The 20,215-nt window shown below is 34.3% G+C and overlaps 1 protein-coding gene across 2 annotated transcripts in view; it reads right to left on the bottom strand.

Annotated features, from left to right (window-relative positions):
- Window positions 1-932: 932 nt before the first annotated feature.
- Window positions 933-20,215, bottom strand: part of Shprh (SNF2 histone linker PHD RING helicase) — a 94,245-nt gene continuing 74,962 nt past the window's right edge. For both annotated transcript variants that reach the window (XM_078018954.1, XM_078018953.1), the window contains one exon: window positions 933-19,703. In XM_078018954.1, coding sequence (XP_077875080.1) covers window positions 19,607-19,703 — 97 coding nt within the window. In that variant the 3' untranslated portion in view covers window positions 933-19,606. The remainder of the gene's footprint in view (window positions 19,704-20,215) is intronic.

Below are 20,215 nucleotides of genomic sequence, written 5' to 3'. Positions count from 1 at the left end.
AGCCAAAACAATTTAAAACAAAAGAATAAAGGTAGAGGACAAACACTGCAAGAAATGACACATTCCTATAAATCTGTAATTACCTTCATGGTGTTATGTTGGTAAAAAGACTGATCAGTAGATCAGTGAAATAGAGACTAGAAATATACATATACGCTCAGCTGATTTATTTTTTTTACAAAGATGGAAAGACAATGGCCAAAGTCTTTTAACAAGTGCTGTTGGAAAAACTAGACAGTCATATGCAAAATGAAATATTGTTCCATATCTTGAAGCATTTGTCAAAATTAACTCAAAATGGATCACAGACCTAAATTCAAGCCTAAAACTTGTAGGAAAAAACATTAGAGAAAATCTTTGTAACTTAACTGCTAGTAAGATTTCTTAAGTGTAACACCAAAAGCAAGATTCATAAGAGAAAAAATGATAAATTTATCTTTACCAAAATTCAAAGCTGCTGTCCTCAAACAACACTGCTAAAATAATGAAAACATGTCAACAGACCAGGAGAAAATATTTGCAAAGCAAATGCCTGATAAAGGACACAGACTCAAACTACTTGTCACTCGAGCTCAAAAATCCAGAATAAGAAATCAGTCAACCAGTCTAATAAAAAGTAGGCACAATATTTGAGCAAATATTTTCCAATATCATTAATCATAGGGCAGAAAATCAAAATCACAGTGAGATATCACTCTATCCTTAGTGGAATGCCTAAAATTAAAAAGACTGAGCAACTTAAGAGTTGGCAAGGATGTGGAAGGACTAGAGTACTCATAAACTGCTTGGGGATGTAAAATGGTGCGTCCTTTAGAAAACAATTTGCCAGTTTCCTTAAAAGGTAAACATGCCTGTCATATAATTCAGTTACTCTCTTCCTATGTATTAACCTAAGAGAAATGAAAGCTTATATATAAAGAAAGACTCGTACATGGGTGCTCACAGACATTTTATTTTCAACAGTCAAAAGCTAACAAAAATATAAACATCAATATTTGAATGAATAAACACATATGGCATATCCAAAATGGAAAGCTACTCAGCAATAAAAATAAATACTTGATGACATTGTTTCTACGGGAAAATCAGAATAAAATTTTAAATTTCAACCTAATATGCTTTTTTTCTAGATGGTTCTCTACTATGAATGTAGCATCAACTCATACATTGAACTGTACATTATCATATTCAGAATAACTTATCCATGTAGACAGAGTAGAGATATTAATACAAATTTAGGAAAAAATTACCCATTTTTCCAAAAGGTAATGTTGCAGTGGCTTCAATTTCAAATAATGAAAGAAATATGAGGTACAAAAACAAACAAAAAAGACAAGCAAGAGTCACAGAAGTAGGACTTCAGTTAGAATAAAGACATGATAGTGAGAATTTATAGAATTTGCTTTTAACTGATGTTTCTGATTCCAACCCTATAGAAAAGTTGTGAAGGTGAAGTTGATGGCAATGGCCAAGCAACTTTTCTCCTCGTGGATATTATAATGGTACAGCGTAGTTTGGAATGGCAAGAAGAGGAGGAACTGCTTTGGGTCATTAACTGAATTCTATCTGTTCTTTCAGAGTGATAAATGAGTATATATTAGAGGCACATTAACAGTATCTAAGGTAGGTTTTGTTTAACCATTATTAATCACTAACATTGGTTAAATTATCCTTCTATAATCTAAACCTAAACTGTATTTGGATATAACTGCCTAGACGGATAAAATTATTTATTTTGGAAACTGGCATTTAAAATTAGTGAATTAAAAGTGCCCTTCTCAATGTACTCATTGTACTCAATGGCGAAAAGCTTTTCCAGATCTGGAACAAGGTAGGGAAGCCCACACTCACCACTTCTATTCAACATAGTGTTGAAGTCCAGGCCAGAGATTAGGCAAGACAAAGAAATAAAAGTCATCATCCGAAGTGGGAGGGAAGAAATAAACCATATTTGTTTATAAGTGACACAATCTTACATTTAGAAAACCCTAAAGACTCCACACATACACATGCAAAACCACTAAAATCAGTAAGTGAACTTATTAAATTTTCAGGACACTAAATCAACACACAAAAAGTAAGTTGCATTTATTATAAACACAAACAACAACCTATTTGTTATGGTATGAATATAAAGTGTTCCCTGAAAACTCATATGTGAGACAACACAGGAATGTTCATAGATGAAATGATCAGATTATGACAGCTATGACCTAATCAGTAGATTAATACACTTGTTGGATTCCTAATTTGAATGGATTACTGGGTAGTAACTATAGGCGGGGAGAGCATGAAGTAGGTCACTGGGGGCTGTGCCCTTGGGGATTATGTATCTTATCCCTGGCTCCTATTTCTCTCTGCCTTTTGGCAGCCATGTGATAAGCAGCTTTCCTCTGCCATGCCCTAATGCCATGATGCCATCTGCCTATCCTGGGCCCCAGATCAATGGCAACCCAACCATGGACTGAACTTCTGAAACCAAGAGCTCAAGGTAAACTTTTCCTTTTTTAAGTTGTTCTTCTCAGGTATTTTGGTGATGAAAAGCTAATTAACACACTGTTCAAAAGGTAAACTAAGAAAAATCCAATTATAATGGCATGAAGAAGAATAAAGTGCTTAAGAATAAACTCAACCAAGGAGATGAAAGGCTTGTATACTGAAAACTATAAAACACTGATTGAAGAAATTTAAGACACAAATAAATAAAAGGACATCCCATGTTCATGAATTGAAAGAATCACATTGTTAAAATGTTCATACTTACCAAAGGGACTTACTTACAGATTTACTGCAATTCCCATCAAAATCCTAATAATACTTTTACAGAAATAGAAAAAAATCCCCAAATTACTAGAAACTACAATAGATTTCAAATAGTTAAAGTGATGATTATTAGCAAGAAAAACAATGCTAGAGGTTATCACACTTCCCAATTTCAAAGTTTATTGAAAAGCTACCATAATCAGAAGAATATGGTATTGGTATAAAAACAGACACATGGAGCGAAGAAACACAATAGAAAGTTAAAAAATAAACCCACATACATATGATTCAGAGTTTTGACAAAGGTGAGAAAAACTTACAATGAGAATGAGATAGCCTCTTCAATAAATGGTGCTTAAAAACTGATTATCTAAATGCAAAAGAATGAAACTAGACTCTTCTACCACATACAAAATCCATCTTAAAATATATTAAACACTTAAATATAAACCCCGACAGTAAAAGTACTAGGAGAAAATAAAAAAGAAAAGCTCCATGACACTGATCTAGACAATAATTTCTTAGCTATGACACCAAAACACGGGCCAATGACAGACCAAAATGAAAACAAAACAGAAACAACAAAAACAACAGATAGGGCTGGGATTGCAGCTCAGTGGTAGAGAGTGCTTGCCTAGCACTTGTGAGGCACTGGGTTCGATTCTCAGCACCACATACAAATAAATAAAGGTCCATTAACAACTAAAAAAAAAAAAAATTAAAAAACCCAACAGATAAGTGGGATTACACACAATTTAAAAATCTTCATAGCAAAGAAAACAATTAGAATGAAAAAGGAACCTATGAAATGGAAAAAAATATTTTAGGCCATATATCTGATAAGCAGCTAATATCCAAAATACACAAGAAACACTTAAAACTATATAGCACACACACACACACACACACACACACACACGCATATACACACAGACATCTAGTTAAAAAATGGACAAAAACCCTCAAATAAATATTTCTCCAAAGAAGACATAAAAATGGCGCTGAGGTATATGAAAAGGTGTGAACCATTCCTAGTCATTAAGAAAATACGAGTCAAAATTACAACGAGCTATCCCTTCATGTTAGAAAAAATGCAAAGGATAACAAGTGCTGAAGAGGATATGGAGAAAAGGGATCCTATGCACTGTTGGTGGGAATATAAATTGGCACAGCCACTATGTAAAACCCATAGTTTCCTAAAAAAAAAAAAAAAAAAAGTCCTAAAAACAGAATTACCACTTTGTCCAGAAATCTCACTTGTGTTATATACCCAAAGGCAATGAAATCAGTATCTTGAAGAGATACCTGCTTCCCCATGTTCACTGCAACATTATTCTCAATAATCAAGATGTGAAAACAATCTATCAATGGATAAATGGATAAAGTAAATGTAGTTTTTATGTGTATGTTTTCAAATCTACCCAATGGAATAATGTTTAGACATAAAAATGAAGGAAGCTGGAGGCCAAGTGAAATAAGTCAGACAGAAAGAAAAATACTGCATGATCTCACTTATGTTTTAAGTGCTGAGGTTCGAAGGATCGAACCCAGGGCCTCACACATGCCAGGCAAGGGCTCTACCACTGAGCCACAACTCCAGTACCTATGTGCAATTCTTTATGAAGCACTTCATTCTTACATTTTGTTGGCAAATGAGATCTTCTCTTCTACTCTCCTAGTTGTGTGACTCTAACTTAAGACAAATCTTTTAAAGGGCTATCATCTATAATCGAATCCCATTTCTTTCCTCTCTTCATTTGATCGAAACCTTAATTTGGAAGTCTTTGTATTTGTTCCTTGTGGACATTTGTTATTGAATAAATTCTAAATTCTTTTTTTTTTTTAAAGAGAGAGTGAGAGAGGAGAGAGAGAGAGAGAGAGAGAGAGAGAGAGAGAGAGAGAGAGAGAGAGAGAGAGAGAGAGAGAGGAGAGAGAGAGAGAATATTTTTAATATTTATTTTTTAGTTGGCGGACACAACATCTTTGTTGGTATGTGGTGCTGAGGATCGAACCCAGGCCACACGCATGCCAGGCGAGCGCGCTACCGCTTGAGCCACATCCCCAGCCCCTAAATTCTTTATTTGTACCAAACATCTTTAAACTCAAAAGAATTCTGAAAAATGAATGGAGGATTTTTAAAAAGCAAAAAACAACAGCAAAAACAAGCCTTTTGTAAAGAGGCTGTATTTAGTAATGTGGTACAAAAATGCGAGTGTTTATTTTTTTAAAGCTTATGAACAAAATATAGCTCATGAGCAAGATTTGAAAAGGTTTTAGAGAATAAAGACAAGTTAAAAAAAAAAAAAGAGTGCATTCTTCCCAAGTGAAAAGCCCAAGGGGACCAAGGCTTGATGATGCCCTAGATTTCTGAGAGGTCTACACTGAAACAATTATTTGTTTCTTTTTGAGTTGTCACATTTTTTAGGTCATTAATGGTAGGCAAATTTGTCAATGCAGCTTTTTATTATTAATGTCCATTATTAAATCCTAATAAAATTTAAAACACATACATACATACAAGGTGAGATCATGGTACCTTTCTAGTTCTAGTATGGAATATTCAGAACCACAAGTTGTCACATTTTTGTAAACTGCTATAATCTTATTCTGCCCTGTTTTCTTCCCCATGGCTGTGGCCATTTCAGCCTTGGCTTAAACCTCTGTTGAAGTTCATATCCTGGTACTGCTGTGGACTGAACAGTGTACCTTCAAAATCATATACTGAATTATTTGGAGATGGGGTCTTTGGGAAATAATTAGGTTTAGATGAGCATGAAGATAGTGTTCTCCCAATGGGATTAGTATCCTTATAAGAAGAGACCCCAGAGGATACAGTGAGAAGGAAAGAAGATGGTGGTACAAGCCAGGAACAAGCTGTCACTAGATCTAACTACGATGGCGCTCTGATCTTGGACTTCTAGTTTCCTGAACTGTACGAGAATAAATTCCTGTTGCTGAAGTCCCTCAATCTACAGTATTTTGTTGTTGCAGCCAGAGGTAGGACTGGTGCCTTTGACCTCATTTATGTGACTCCTATAGAGATTTAGAAGCAGTTGGTCACTTTTCAACCTAATTCATGCTGCTACTGCAACCGCAGTGAAAAGCCAGATGTGGCTGAGCAAGTTCTGAGGTTGGCTCCCTTTCAGGAGTTGGGCCTCAACATGGAGAGGCCTGGGCCCAGATACATCTTGGCTTACTGGCTGCCTCAGTGAGCATTTCAAGATGAGGCAGGGTTTACTGTGAACATCAATTTACTTTTTATGCCTTTGTTTTGATTTTCTTAACTCTATGTGACTTAAGATGACAAAATACTGTTCTCAGAAACTGGGACATTGAATGTTACCACATTCAGAGAGGGACAAACTCTGAATTTGATATCAGTCATAGATTCACAGCAGCCCCTATTTGGAAATCTAGGCATATACCCTCCCTCCAGTTATCTGATTCCCTGAGTGCTATTTTACAACTCTCCCTCATATCTACCGGACTGTCCAGGTCACATTCTGTCCTCTTTGGTGTAAGCGCTGTTGACTTCTCTCCTCCTCACACCTTTCTGCTCTTGGAGGCAGTTTTGACTTAATTTGTCATTAATTTCAACATTCCTTTACATAGTATAACTTTGTGCTTTTTGACCTCTTTTTTGAAGCAGTTATAACCTCTGTCTGGTCCCCTCATTGAATGAGTCAAATAATCTTTATCATGTGGTTTTTATATTTGTATGAAAGTTACATTTTTATCTTTTTCTGAAAACTATATTTTAACACACAACTTCCTCACTTGAAAATGGGGATAATAACGTACATTTTTCTCTCTTCAAATTTTTGGGATTAAATGAGTTATAATTAACCACTTTAATCCTTAAGGGATAAAAATATGTCTTATCTACTTTTGCTAATACGCTGGAAGGAAAATCTGCATATCAGAGTGCTTATTATAAGGTACTAGATTAATAGGAGCCAATCCTATTACTATTAAACATTATTGGCAGCTCAGGAACCAGCAATCTCTGATCTCATTTTGAAAATGGACAGAGGGTTCACCTTAGGTAGAATTTGAGGAGCCAAAGGTGCAGAAGTGACTCTCTGGGCAAATGGGGACATGAACTCTCAACAGTGGTTTTCAATTCCACTGAGGAGGCCTTTTTAGAAGAAAAAGGTTAAAGGAGACTCCAAAAGTTACCTCTTCCTTTTGCCCCCAGGGATTCAGAGGTCAAAAGTGCTTTCTCCACACAAACATTAACTTGACTAATACACAATGACTCACACTTGTCCTGGCCTTTGTCTATGCAGACTAAAGTGGGAGGGCTTTTGTTGAATGTTCTTTCTTATTAGGAAGCTTTGATAATGTCACAGCCAGGCTAAGATAAGGTTATTAGTGTTAAGGTAGTATTCACAAAGACGGTCAAGGGAAATAAGCAGCCCCTCCTAGTATGCATTATGAAATTAAAATAGAACACATGTGTGGACTTCCAATATTTGTACTTCAGAATTTAAAAAACCCTAAAGTAAAGAATCAAAGGGAGATATAGCCTAGCCCTCTTAGAATTGTCTCACCCTGGAGTTTCTTGTTCAGTAAATTCGATCTGATATTGAAGGAGGTACAGCCTTGGCCTTGGCAGTCAACTCTGACAACACAGAAAAACAAACCAAAACAAAAAAATAAAAGCAAACTTGTTCTACAACAATCATTCTTTTGTGTGTGTGTGTGTGTGTGTGTGTGTGTGTGTGTGTGTGTGTGTGGTGAAAGGGATCCAACCCAGGACCTCACACATGCTAGTCAAATGCTCTGCCACTCAGGTATAACACCAGCCCAAAACAATGACTCTTACAGCTGACTTCTTGACATATCATTTTTTGGGGAAAAACAAACATACACAATGAATTATTATTTTCAGAGTAAATTTAAATATCTTGAATCATAATAATGTTTTATAATAATGGCTCTCATTTCATGAGAGACTATCCTTTTTATTAATAAAAATTGTGGTCATGTTCTAAAATGTTGCTTTTTAATAACAAGACTTTCCAAACATAATTCACTCAATATATATTTGTTAAAGACATACTATCTACCAAGTAATATTCTAAATGTTGGGAACAGAATATAAAACCCCTCCAACACAAAAAAACTACACAGAAAAATACTGTTTTAGTCAGTTTTTTCACTGCTGTGACCAAAGAGAAATAGTTTATCTTGGGACTCACAGTTTCAGAGACCTGAGTCCACAGGTAGCCAATTCCACTCCAGGGGGCTGAGTTGGGGCAGAACTAAATGGTAGAAGGGTGTGGAGGAGGGAAGCAACTGGGAACAGGGCATCAGAAAGTAGAGGGAGTGAGCTCTGCTCAACCAAAATAAAGCCCTAAGATATGTCCCCCCAAACCCCTCTCCTCCAGCCACACTAAATGCTTACTGTTAACACCCAGTTAATCTCCACCAGGGGACTAATGTGCTGATTAGATTAAGGTTTTCATAACCCAAATCATTTCATCTCTAAACTTTCTTGCATTGTCTCACACATGAGTTTTGGGGGGACAGCTCATATCTCAACCATAACAAACACTACATTTTAGGAAGATAAGGCAGACAGTAAACAATTACATGTCCAAAATTAAGAAGAGTTCAAATCAGATGAGTTTTACAGTACCTGCACCTACACCTGGCAGACGACCACAGCCTCCTGAAAGTCACTACCAAATTTCTGAACCACAAAAATTATGAGTTATAAATAAATGATTATTGTTTTTTAAGGTCACTAAATTGGAGATAATTTATTATTTGGCTTTAGGTAACCTGTTGCTTATAATAATAGCTCAATTTAAATATATTCTTTGTACCTCTTGCATGATAGTATTGTGCTTTCAATTGATTTTACGATTATTTTATATTAAATGTTGTGATGCAATTATAACATAGAAATTGTCCCTAGGGAGTACTTTGAAAGTGATCATTGTTATACAGTCACTCTTAGGAGTCTGGCATTTCTGAAGAGCTACAGAGATCATGAAATGATCAGATTCTTTTAAAGGAATGTGATCTCCTATCCCAAGTTTTCTAGGTTACTTTATTATTTGAAAAGCCTTTCTGGTAATATTAATACCTAAAAGATGCTTGTCTTGACAGATATTAAAAAAAGAGGATAATTCTCTTTGCCTTGCTTTCCTTATTTACTATAGATTTTTAACTTTTGTTTTTCAGACAAGGTCTCACTAAGTTGCTGATGCTGGCTTTGAGTATAGATTATTAACTTTTAACCAATCAGACTAATGATCAATAGATTTATATAGAAACCATAAATGTGCCTGTTATCTGCTTCCCAAGCCATTAACTGATTTGAGATGTTTGTAAAAAATTATAGTGTATATAATTGGCCAAACATTAACAGTTTTGAACCTTTTTGAGATTGCCAAAGTGTCACCTGTTAAAAGACAATAGCTTCTCCATCTCACAAGGAGGAGATACACTGCTATTTTAGTGCAGAATGTCTACATAGAAAAAATAAAACCACCCTTTGTTTATACATTATAAATTATTGATTTCCATTCATAGCAGAAACTCTAGGGGCTAGGCCCAGCAATCTATTTTAGCAAGGCCCCTAGGCAACGTTGTGGGCTATTGTTTGTAAACCAGAGACATGGGACATTCCTATCCAGGGGATGAGACTCATCAGAAGATGATTCCTTGCTAGGTCTGCTTCAAATGTGTTTGGGGAGGAGGGAGGCGAGTAAGATGTTATTGTCATTTGTATTTTCTTTCATCTTGATTACCTTCTTACTTTCTCTTTAGGAGGCAGGATCTATGAAAAATAAAATTTAGTAGCTTTAGGGTTGAAGAGATTTAAATAAGGACTTGAAATGAGACTGTCTGATAGGGGGAACACTTTTAGAAAAGTTCTTGAACAGGAGTCTGATAGGGGGAACACTTTTAGAAAAGTTCTTGAACAGGAATCAGGAAAAGATGTACTATAAAAAGTCCTCACAGAATCTCAGAAATTTACCATTGAGAAAGACTGAAAGAAACCATCATATGTGCTTTTCAGTTGAATTTAAGAATATTCTATTATGTAACATAACCAGCAATCACAAATTGGAGTTAAATTAGTAAAGATTTAAGTACTGCCATAATAAATATTTATTGAACTATGTTGAATTATTCACTGTGCAAAAATTCAGTGCTATTGCCTAGAGGATTGAAAATATTTCTCTCTTAGGAGAAGTTGTATAAGCTAAACCATTTTAACATACAGCCCCATACAAAACGGAAAAAATAAAAATTAAAGTACATAGAAAAAACACTGAGGTAGCTATTAATTTTACCTGGGGTTGGGAAGAAGGAGTGACTTGTAGAGGGCTATAAAGAATGAGATGGAATTTGAGCTTGGCTTTGAAGTATATGAAAATACACATATTTATAAATACCTTATGTTTCAGAGCAGTTTTAGCTCCCTAGTAGAACTGAGTGGAAAACTCAAAAAGAGTTTTTGTGCACCCCCTACTGCTGTTCTGTAGATATCCCATGCCAGCATGCCACATTTGTGGAAATCAACAAACTTACACACTGACATGTCATTATCACCTGAAGTTCATAGTTCATGTTAATTGAGATTTACCCTGGGTATTTTACTTTATATGGGTTTGCATAATTCTTTTTTGGTAGATGGACAGAATACTTGTATTTATTTATTTTTATGTGATGCTGCTGAGGATGGAACCCAGTGCTTTCCATGTGCTAGGCAAGTGCTCTGCCACTGAGCTACAGCCCCAACTCCCTGCATTTGGATATATAAACATAGATCCATAATTACAGTATCACAAAAAGTGGTTTCACTGCCCTAAAAATCTATGCTTTGTGTGTCACACCACCTGCCACAATTCCTAGAAATCACAGAGCTCTCTATTTCATTCTGTTGATTCAGTTGTCTTTTCTTTCACCAATGTTAATGTCTTGATTATTCTAGCTTCACAGTAACTTTTGAAGACATTTAGAACTTGAGAGTCAGTTTGTTGATGTTTATAATATAATTTGCTGAGATTACACCTAGTCCATAGAACAAGTTGGGAAGAACTGATACCTTGATGATAGTGAGGCTTCCAATCATGAACATGAGATCTCTCTTCCTTTAACTGGTTCTTCTTTGATTTCTTTCATCAGAGTTTTGTAATTTACCTCATAAAGATCTTATACACATTTTATTTTTATACCTAAATGTCACATTTTTGTGTGCCTGTAAATGGTATTACATTTATTTAAAATTCTACTGGATCATTGCTGACATATAGGAAATAAATTGAATTTGATATATTAGTCTTGCATACTGAAACCTTGCTATATTTACTTTTTAGTTCAGTAGTTTTTGCTGTTGATTTCTTTGGAGTTTTTATATACATGATGTTCATGATATATTCAAATAATGACATATATATTTATTCCTTCTTGTCTTAATTGTTTCCTGTTGCTTTAACAAAATACCCGAGACATACCCGAGACAAAGTAATCTATGTTAGAAAGAACAGAAATTTGGTTCCTTAGGGCAAAGAGGATGAAGAATCTGAAGATTTCGAACAGAGAAATAATGAGATTTTAGTGCCCAGAATGGTTAGAGATAATCTAATCTACTCCTGTGAGTACCCTCTCCCCACTTGTGACAAATGTTTGCACTCAAATGTTAGCTTTGGACTGTCCAGAGTATGAAAAATAAAGGCTTTGATTAGGCCATCCCACTTATTCTCTCAAGTGAAAGAGCAAGTTTGTTGAGGGCTTTTGATCTAACTTAACTCTTTACTTCACATGTGGGAAGGCTGTTACTTGTTCAAGGAGACCCAGCTTGTTAATGAGAAGATCAGATCAAGAAAGAGCCCAGATTCGAGGAAAACACTCTACCAACTGAGCTGTATCCCCAGATTTACTCCAAACTTAGGTACTGGTGGACATAGTCAAAGAAGTGTTAGAATAAGGGCCCAACTTTGGGACTGGAAAGAGTTAAGGAGTACAAATGAAAAATAAGAGGTCATTTATAAAAGTTATAGCTGAAGGTTTGATGAGTAAACATCAAAACCTTTATTAGAAGCAACTAGCTCCAGTAACTGGATTTCACAGGTACCTAAAAACTATCTCACAATCTACCTTATAGAAAAATGTAATAATAAGCTTTTAATATTAAGCATTTTTGAGCAACATTTCTACAGGAAATCTTGAGAACATTACTAATTATCAATCCATTTATAACATATTGTATCTATTGAGCTCCAGTGCTGGGCTACAGCAGTAAAACAAAATTCTAGCTCTCATGGGATTTCTTAGTGGGAATGATTGAGAAAATTTATAAATTGAATATGTCAGATAGTATTAGGAACTTGGAGAAAAATAAATTAGTAAGTGGGATAGAATGACAGTGAAAGGAGCTAAGGGCTCTACCTTGTGTAGGGTGTTTTAGGAGGTCTTACTGATAAACCGATGTTGGAGCAGAGGCCCAAAGGATGTTAGGTGGCAGAATAAACATAAATAAATGTGGGGAAATTAAGTTATGGGGAGAGGGAACAGTCATTTCAAAGGCCCCAGGAGTACATTTGACACGTTGTAGGTAATAAGAACTTTATGTGGGATGTGGGAGACATGATTATAGGTAGGTAACGGAGGTCTTTATCGCATAGGGTCTTCTAGCCTTGACGTTTCTGTTGAGTGAGATGAATAATCACAAGAGGATTGTGAACAGAGGTGGAGCATTATCTGCCATCTATCTTAAAAGGATCACTCTGTGGCTATACTGGCAGACTATATTGGCTGTCGCAATAACCAGTTAATAGTGATGATGTCAGGAACACATGGTAGGTGTGAAGATGAGGAAAACTGACTAGAATACAGATGTATTTTGAAGGCAAACTTGATTTGCTGATGGCTAAATGTGAGGATGAGTGAAGAAAACGGTATGGGATGACTCCAGTTTTGGCTTGAGCAAGGGAAGGATGTCATGACATGATTGAGCTACAGAATATAGTAGGTTTATTCTTAAACTATTAACAAAAGTCCAACTAACAAGTTCAGTTTATTTTTTAAAAGTTCTGGGAGAAAATGGAGCTTTACTGCTCATGACTTTATGATCTTTCAATCAGTCTCTGGCAGCCAATATTATAGACTTGAAATCTGGTGAGGCTTCTTGGTAAAACCTCCCATTCCTGCTAGTAGGACAGACTGGCATATCCACGCTTCCCTGCAGTACAGTTGCAAAGGATGGGAAGCAATGTCAGCTTTAGAGTTTCAATAATACTTGATAAAGGATGGAGGAAGAAAGGAAAGAAGGGAAGAAATGGAAGAACAGAAGGAGGGAGGGAAATGGGAAAAAGAAAAGTCAGAAACAATTCAACCCAGCCTCTAGAAGGTAGAGAATGAGGACCACTTATGGTATTTTTGAGATAGGTGAAGACTTTACAGTGTCACAAAATTAATGTCATAAAGTGGTATTGTATTAATGTAACAACAGATCAAAATATGGGCACATGCCATGTATACCATAGTTTCATATTGCAGTAAACTCACATTTAAAACCTTTGATGCACACTGCACCAAAACTTAACTCCATCCTTAATGCTAAGTTGAAGAGTTGACAGACTGGAAGGACAATGGTGAGTTCCATCATGTTGACTGATGTCCTTAATGATAAAGACATTGAGTGTATATGAAAACTTTTAGTGAGGGATGGTGCCACCTGTAATCCCAGCTACTTGGGAGGTGAGGTGGGAGCGCTGCTTGAACTCAGAAGTTTGTAAATTGCTTGGGCAAAACAGTGAGACCCCATCTCAAAAAACCAAACCAAACCAACAAGCAAAGAAAGAAAGAAAGCCGTCAATAAACAGCAAAAATGTTTTCCCTCTCATACTTTATTGAGGTACAACTGACATATAAAAATAGTATAAATTTTACTCAGCCATAAAGAAGGACTTCAAGACATTTGCCAGTAAATGGATGGATTTGGAGACTATCATACTAAATGATATAAGCCAGACCCCAAAAGCCAAAGGTCAAATATTTTTGTTGATATGTGAAAGCTAACCCCAGATAATGGGGGCAAGGGGAAGAACAGAATTTCAGTAGATTAGTCAAAGGAGAATGAAGGGAAGGGAGGGGGCATAGGAATAAGAAAGACAGTGAAGTGAATCTGACATAACTTTTCTATGTACACATATGAATAAACCATAGTGAATCCCACCATTGTGTATATCCATAACTATGGGGTTTTAATTAGAATAAGATATATTCCATGCTTGTATAATTATATTCAAATGAATTCTACTATCATGAATAACTAAAAAGAACCAATAAAATAGTATATATTTAAGATATACAATGTAATGTTTTGATGTATGCATATAATCACAATCAAGCTCATTAACACATTCATCACTTCAGTTTCAATTTTAGCAAATCTTTTAATAGGTGGCAAATCTGATTATAAAATTTCCTTTTATTCATTTTTTTTTCATTTAAAAATGCAATGAACTGTTCAGGGGCAACTGATTCCTGTGGCTCCAAGATGGAATTTCAGCATTATGTTAAAAATTTAGAAAAATGAAAATCTTCCAAATAAACTCATCAAGGAATATTGTCATCTAAAGTTATTACATGATAAATTGTTTTTTAGATGACATTCTGAATACTTCAAGTGAACAGAATTTGTATAAGTGAAGGAGAAATTAAACATGGATTTTTCCTTATTGTATATGGTCTGCTATTACCATGAAAAAACTATTAATTTTCCTTAAGTTGATGGTTCACCATCTTGTCCCGACAGAGAAAATTTAGGAATGTTTTTATTTGTCACAACTTGGGGTGGGATATACTGTGATCTAGTGGGAACAGGCCATGGATATTGCTCAGCATTTCATAATACACAGGACAGTCTCCACAAGAAAAAAATATCTGGTCCAAAATGTCAACATGCTGTGGCTGAAAATTCTCCACTATGTCAGAGCCTATAGTTCATTCCACAGCTCAAGCCACAATTGTATTTTTTTAATGGAAATTTTAAGTGCAACTATTTAATTTAATAAGAAAGACTGGCACTATAGAGTTATATTTCTGGGATGGGGAGAATACCTTACTTGAGGTTACATGTTTTATAGTCAGCCATTACTAGAAACAGGCATGTGTGTCAGATGAAGACTTTGCCTAAGAATAGAGAGGGTTAATGAGAGAGTTTAAACCTAATAGCTTTGTTTCATGTTTAAGAACTTCATCTATGCACTGGTCATTTCAGTTCTACTGCAAGCTCTTCAGTTGCATGTCAATTACTGCTACCAAGTCCAGATGCTACATTTTAACCTCGTTGCCAGAAATTAATAAGATTCACAGACCCTGAGTACAATATTGTCTACAATATGTGCCTCATATTTTGAAGACCATCTGTTTCATATTTGTCTAAGAGGCTCTGCCAAAGAATTTGCATGCTTCAAGACTTTTTAAGTAAAAGCTTTTATATTAAAAAACATTTGAGGAATACCTATATTGAGATATAATATATACACTATAAAATGAAGCCATTTAAAGTACGCATGTCAATGATTTTTAGTATACTCAAAGTTGTGTAACTATCATTACAATTTAAGGTTGGAAAACTTTCATTACCCCATAAGAAGCCCCATATCCATTAGTAGTCATCACAATTCCTCTAACATACTTTCTATTGCTAAAGATTTTATTATCCTAGTCTTTTCATACAAGTGGAAACATAAACGTATTTTGTGGCTGGTGTTTTTAGCTAGTATGCTTTCAAGGTTCATCTGGTGGTAACATGTATCAGTACTTCATTTCATGTTCAAATAAATTTCACTGGAAATACATATCACATTTAAATAATAAATATATACTATTTTTATGTGTCAGTTGTACCAGTTGTATACCATTTGATGAACAGTTGGTTGTTTTTCACTTACATATTATTAACATTGCTACTATAAATATTTATGTACAAGTTCTTATGTGGATGGATGTTTTCATTTCTCTCAAGTATCATGAGCTGAACTGTGCTCCCAGACCCCCAATTCATGTGCTAAAATTCCAACCCCTAGTATCTCAGAATGTAATTATATTTAGAAAGAAGGCTCCTAAAGAAAGTGATTAACTTAAAATGACATTGTTAGCATGGGGCCATAATCCAGTATGACTGGTGTCCTTATAAAAGAGACAGCAGGGGTATGTATGCACCGAGAGATTGTGTGAGAACACAGAGAAGACACCGACTACCTCCCTGCTATTAGGTAATCAGCTACTGATAATAAAATCAAAGGATGAGAATCAAATAGTTCTTCTTACACCTACTTTGTCTGACACACAGCAAGGAAAAAATAAGCAGAAAAATAATGGAAGGCAGAAGACTAAACATAGATATTTGTTGAAAATATTAATTTTATCAATGTTTAAAAGTTCTAAAAACAGAATATTTATTATTCGTCATGTTACTTCCAGAAACATCAGAAATTTCATGAGAATAAACCATCTATTATTAAGCATAAAATGGATGCTCCAAATATTTTTTGACTGAAAAGAATTAGAATAAATGTATTATTTAATAGTACATGTAATAAATTATTTAATGTAATTTATGTCATATCTTTCCTTCACAATTTTTGGCCCATGAATGAAAATTATAAGACTAATTAAAAATATAAAACATTTCAGAAAGCATACATACTCTATAGAGCAAAGCCTGGTTTTAAGTGATATAATCAAAAGAGAAAACAATATCATTTTATGGTTAGAAAACAAAACAAAATGTCATCAAGTTATGAAAATTTGAATAATTTCTAAACTAGTCTTAAAAGCAATTTTAAGAGTCCAAATAGATGGGTTGTAGAGGAAGACTATTAAGATAAGGTGGTAGGGATGGATCACTTGATAGGAGGACAGAGTTAACTGATTTTAATAACAACAGTTTTCCATATAAAGGATCATTATACAGATAATGGAGATTATTTACATTGTATTTATATTTTGCAAGAAAAGAAGCATTCATTGCAATATGAAGGATTTAGTTTCAACATAACAAAGTAGGTTTCAACAAACAAAATCAGTCAAGTCAAGGGCAGTAAACAATGAAATAAGACTAAAGTTATGCTTGGGACCACTGCCTTTAGAGTTACATGTGCTCCTGAAAGGCTGTCTGAAAGCAGAGTGAGGCTAGAGATTGCAACTTTGGTTCCTGCTAAGCTCTTGTGCTATGTTCTGTGATACTATTTGTTTTATTACTCAGAGGCAACACCACATACTTTGGTCATTTAGCAAGGTGATTTCTGCATTTATAAAAAGATTATCCTGTAGTGTAATACACAGAACTCAAGCACACTAAGTCATGGGAGGGTTAGTGAGAGCGGCATATGTAAAAGACATTATTTCTTCTTTTGCCCTCTTGAAAACATAGTTTGAGTTGATGCTTAATCCTGCATGGCTAAATTAAATTTCTAAATGTTTTGATAATAGTTGATTTTATAACCAATTACTATTATTTGTAAAATATTAGTAGCTACATGTTGACTTATGACAAAGATATTCAGTTTGTTGTATTAATGAATTGAAAGGGACTGTTATCTAAAACTAAATGCATAACCTTTTTTTGCTAAGAGTTATATACAAAGAGAAAAGTTGAAGCTGTTATAAACATAGTAAAGCTATCTGGGTTTGAAGAAACAGGCTAAGGAACTAGGTCTATAGAGTTTACACTGTATAACAATATATTTTTTTGGTCTTAGTAAACTCATCTGGAATCATTCTGAAGCATAAACACATTTAAAGATTTGGGCTATACTAAGGTTTGGGGTATCCAGTTTTTTTTTCTCAGTGGTTCCTTAGTACAACAGTGATATTTCAGAGAATATAAAATCGTAGAGGAAAGCAACTTAAAAATTCTTTGCTGTAGCCAAGATGTGGGGACACATATTTGTTTTGAATAAGTGGAAGAACTGTCACGATTATTTTGAAAAAAAAAAATAACAAATGTATATAATACATGGGATTCTGTAGTAGCAGTAATTTTATCATCTTTTGAGAAAAAAACAAAGAAAATCCATATGTTCTATGATTTAGAAATTAAGTGATTCTAGTTTCAATTTCCACTAAAATATTTATTTAATTAAAGATATTTTACAGAAATAAATGAGTAGTATTTTCTAATACAGATAAGTGTGTGTGTGTAAATATATATATATTTTCTTTTCTTTTCTTTTTTTTTTTTTTTTTTTACAAAATTGTAGCATATCAAACAGTTTTTCCTAAAACAGCACATAAAGGCATACCAGGAAACAAAAAGAAATGCTGAAATAGTCTCATTATTAAATTATAGCCATGGGCCTTCTGAACCTCAGTACGATATATGATTTCGTGGAAGAACATTAGATTTGGAGTCAGGGAGCCTGGCCTCCACTGTTTATTTGCTATGTGTCATAGGCAAGTTTCTCAATTTCTGAATCTTAGTTCTCTATCTTTAAAACAGGAATATGAATAACATCCATTTCATAGGACTGCTAGGAAAATTAAACACATGAGCATAAACAAAAGCTCTTTATTATGTACAAAGAGCTACAAAGTAATAATTCTGTTTAATTTCATATAAAAGAACCAATGCATATCTCTCTTCAACTGAAGAATAAGCACCAAAAATGTGTGTTTTCTTCAGCTGCATTATGTCACCCTATAAACCTAGAGTAAGAAAATGCACCTTAGCTAAGCACCAAAGCCTCCTGGATGAATAAGATCCTGGGGATATTTCTATTACAGTTTTCTGGGCAGGTAAGTAGGAGCTAATGAGTCCTGAGGGTCGTTTAAAACTTGGAAGGCTTGAAGAAAACAAAATAAGTACATTTATATTATGTCTAATAGCTACAACATGCTATTCCTTAATTTAGTGATTTCAAAGTCCATTAATTCTTCATAAAAGAAGAAATGCTTAGTTTTTATCACTTGCAATTATTTGTTAATGTGAAAATGGATTCTCTTATTCAAAAGATCAAATACTAGTCCTTAAGGAAGAATGACTACAATGAAATAACAAAGTCTATCATAAATTTAGGTATCAGTGCTAAAATGGCTAGTTACACAAGAACACAGGAAAGGAGAACAATCTAAGACATCAGTATAACAATGATTTAACAAAAAAACCCTGCCATATTTCTATATAAAGAACAAAAATTATAAAAAGTGCAATATTTATACATATATCAATCTTAAGACATATAAAAACTTAATGAAAAGCTTACAGTGTTTTGATTTTAGTAGCAAGATGCAGTGAAAACAAATAATTGCCTAGGATTAACTTACTGTTAAGGGTTGTATTACTGTAAAGTTATCATGGTGTTATAATTTAAAGTTATTCAAATAACTAGGAGTTCTTACAGTTAAGCATTTACTTAAAATATTACTGACACGGTATTAGTGAATCACGTGCTTAAGATATTAAAGGCCTTTCAAAAAGGAGATATATGTTGGTTGAATATATCAGGTTATACAAAACTAGACTAGTTTACTTCTCTCTTATTCCAACTCTTTACAATTAATCATATCAAAAAGTACACATTACCTCTCTTAATTCCCATGCCTCATCAGATACAGATATAGTCTTTGGAACAAAAATAAATGTTTTATCAGGAGTGTAAAATTAAGAATCTTTATAGACTATTTGAAAACAGTATATTGAAAAGGGCTCAGTAAGTACTTGGCCAATGTAAAATCAAAAAAGGAAACAAATTCATTCAAATAGGAACAGTGTTTACTGACATCTACTGGACTGCTTAAACTTATAACTTTGCGCTACAGCTATAAAAGTTTATTAATACATTAGTCTGTGGAATGAATCAGATGTAGTTCATTCAAGCTCTTCCGTTTCTTTGGTGAACAGGTCTGCCAGATCAGCCACAGTCAAGACAGAGGCCTCGGAATGCTTTCCTGATGAGTTCGTGTGACTGCAGTTTTCCAAGTGGGCACAACCAGGAGGAAACCCCAAGGAATCAGTGATTACATTTATAGTAACAAAAGACCAAACATATATTTGTTCCTAAATTGTTAGAATTCGGCCATAAGAAACTTTCAGAAGAAAGTAGGAGATGAGATTTATTATTATAATGTGTCAAAAATTAATAAAGACTTGTATATATTATTTTCAGGTTTTGACATAAAATATTTTTTTTCTCTAAACAATTAATAAGAAAGAAGGTCCCTTGAGAGCAGATGCTACAGCTTTAACCTTACAAATTACATTCTTACCATCTAAAGCTAATTTGTTTAAAGAAAATTTCAACAGTTCTTCCAACTACTATTTTATTTAGGCAGCTTATATGGAAATCACTGAATTCTGTCATACATGGAATACATGGAAACAATAAAAAGCATTTGTGTTTTAGGTATAAAATCTTTAGGGTAGCTAGTCTCCTCCCTTTTCAAACACCACTGATTGAAGAATTTTTCTGGTTCAAGC

The sequence above is a fragment of the Ictidomys tridecemlineatus genome, chromosome 8 (genome assembly GCF_052094955.1).
Source record: "Ictidomys tridecemlineatus isolate mIctTri1 chromosome 8, mIctTri1.hap1, whole genome shotgun sequence".
In the NCBI taxonomy this organism is placed as follows: Eukaryota; Metazoa; Chordata; class Mammalia; order Rodentia; family Sciuridae; genus Ictidomys; species Ictidomys tridecemlineatus.
This window is presented reverse-complemented; position numbering and strand designations above follow the sequence as displayed.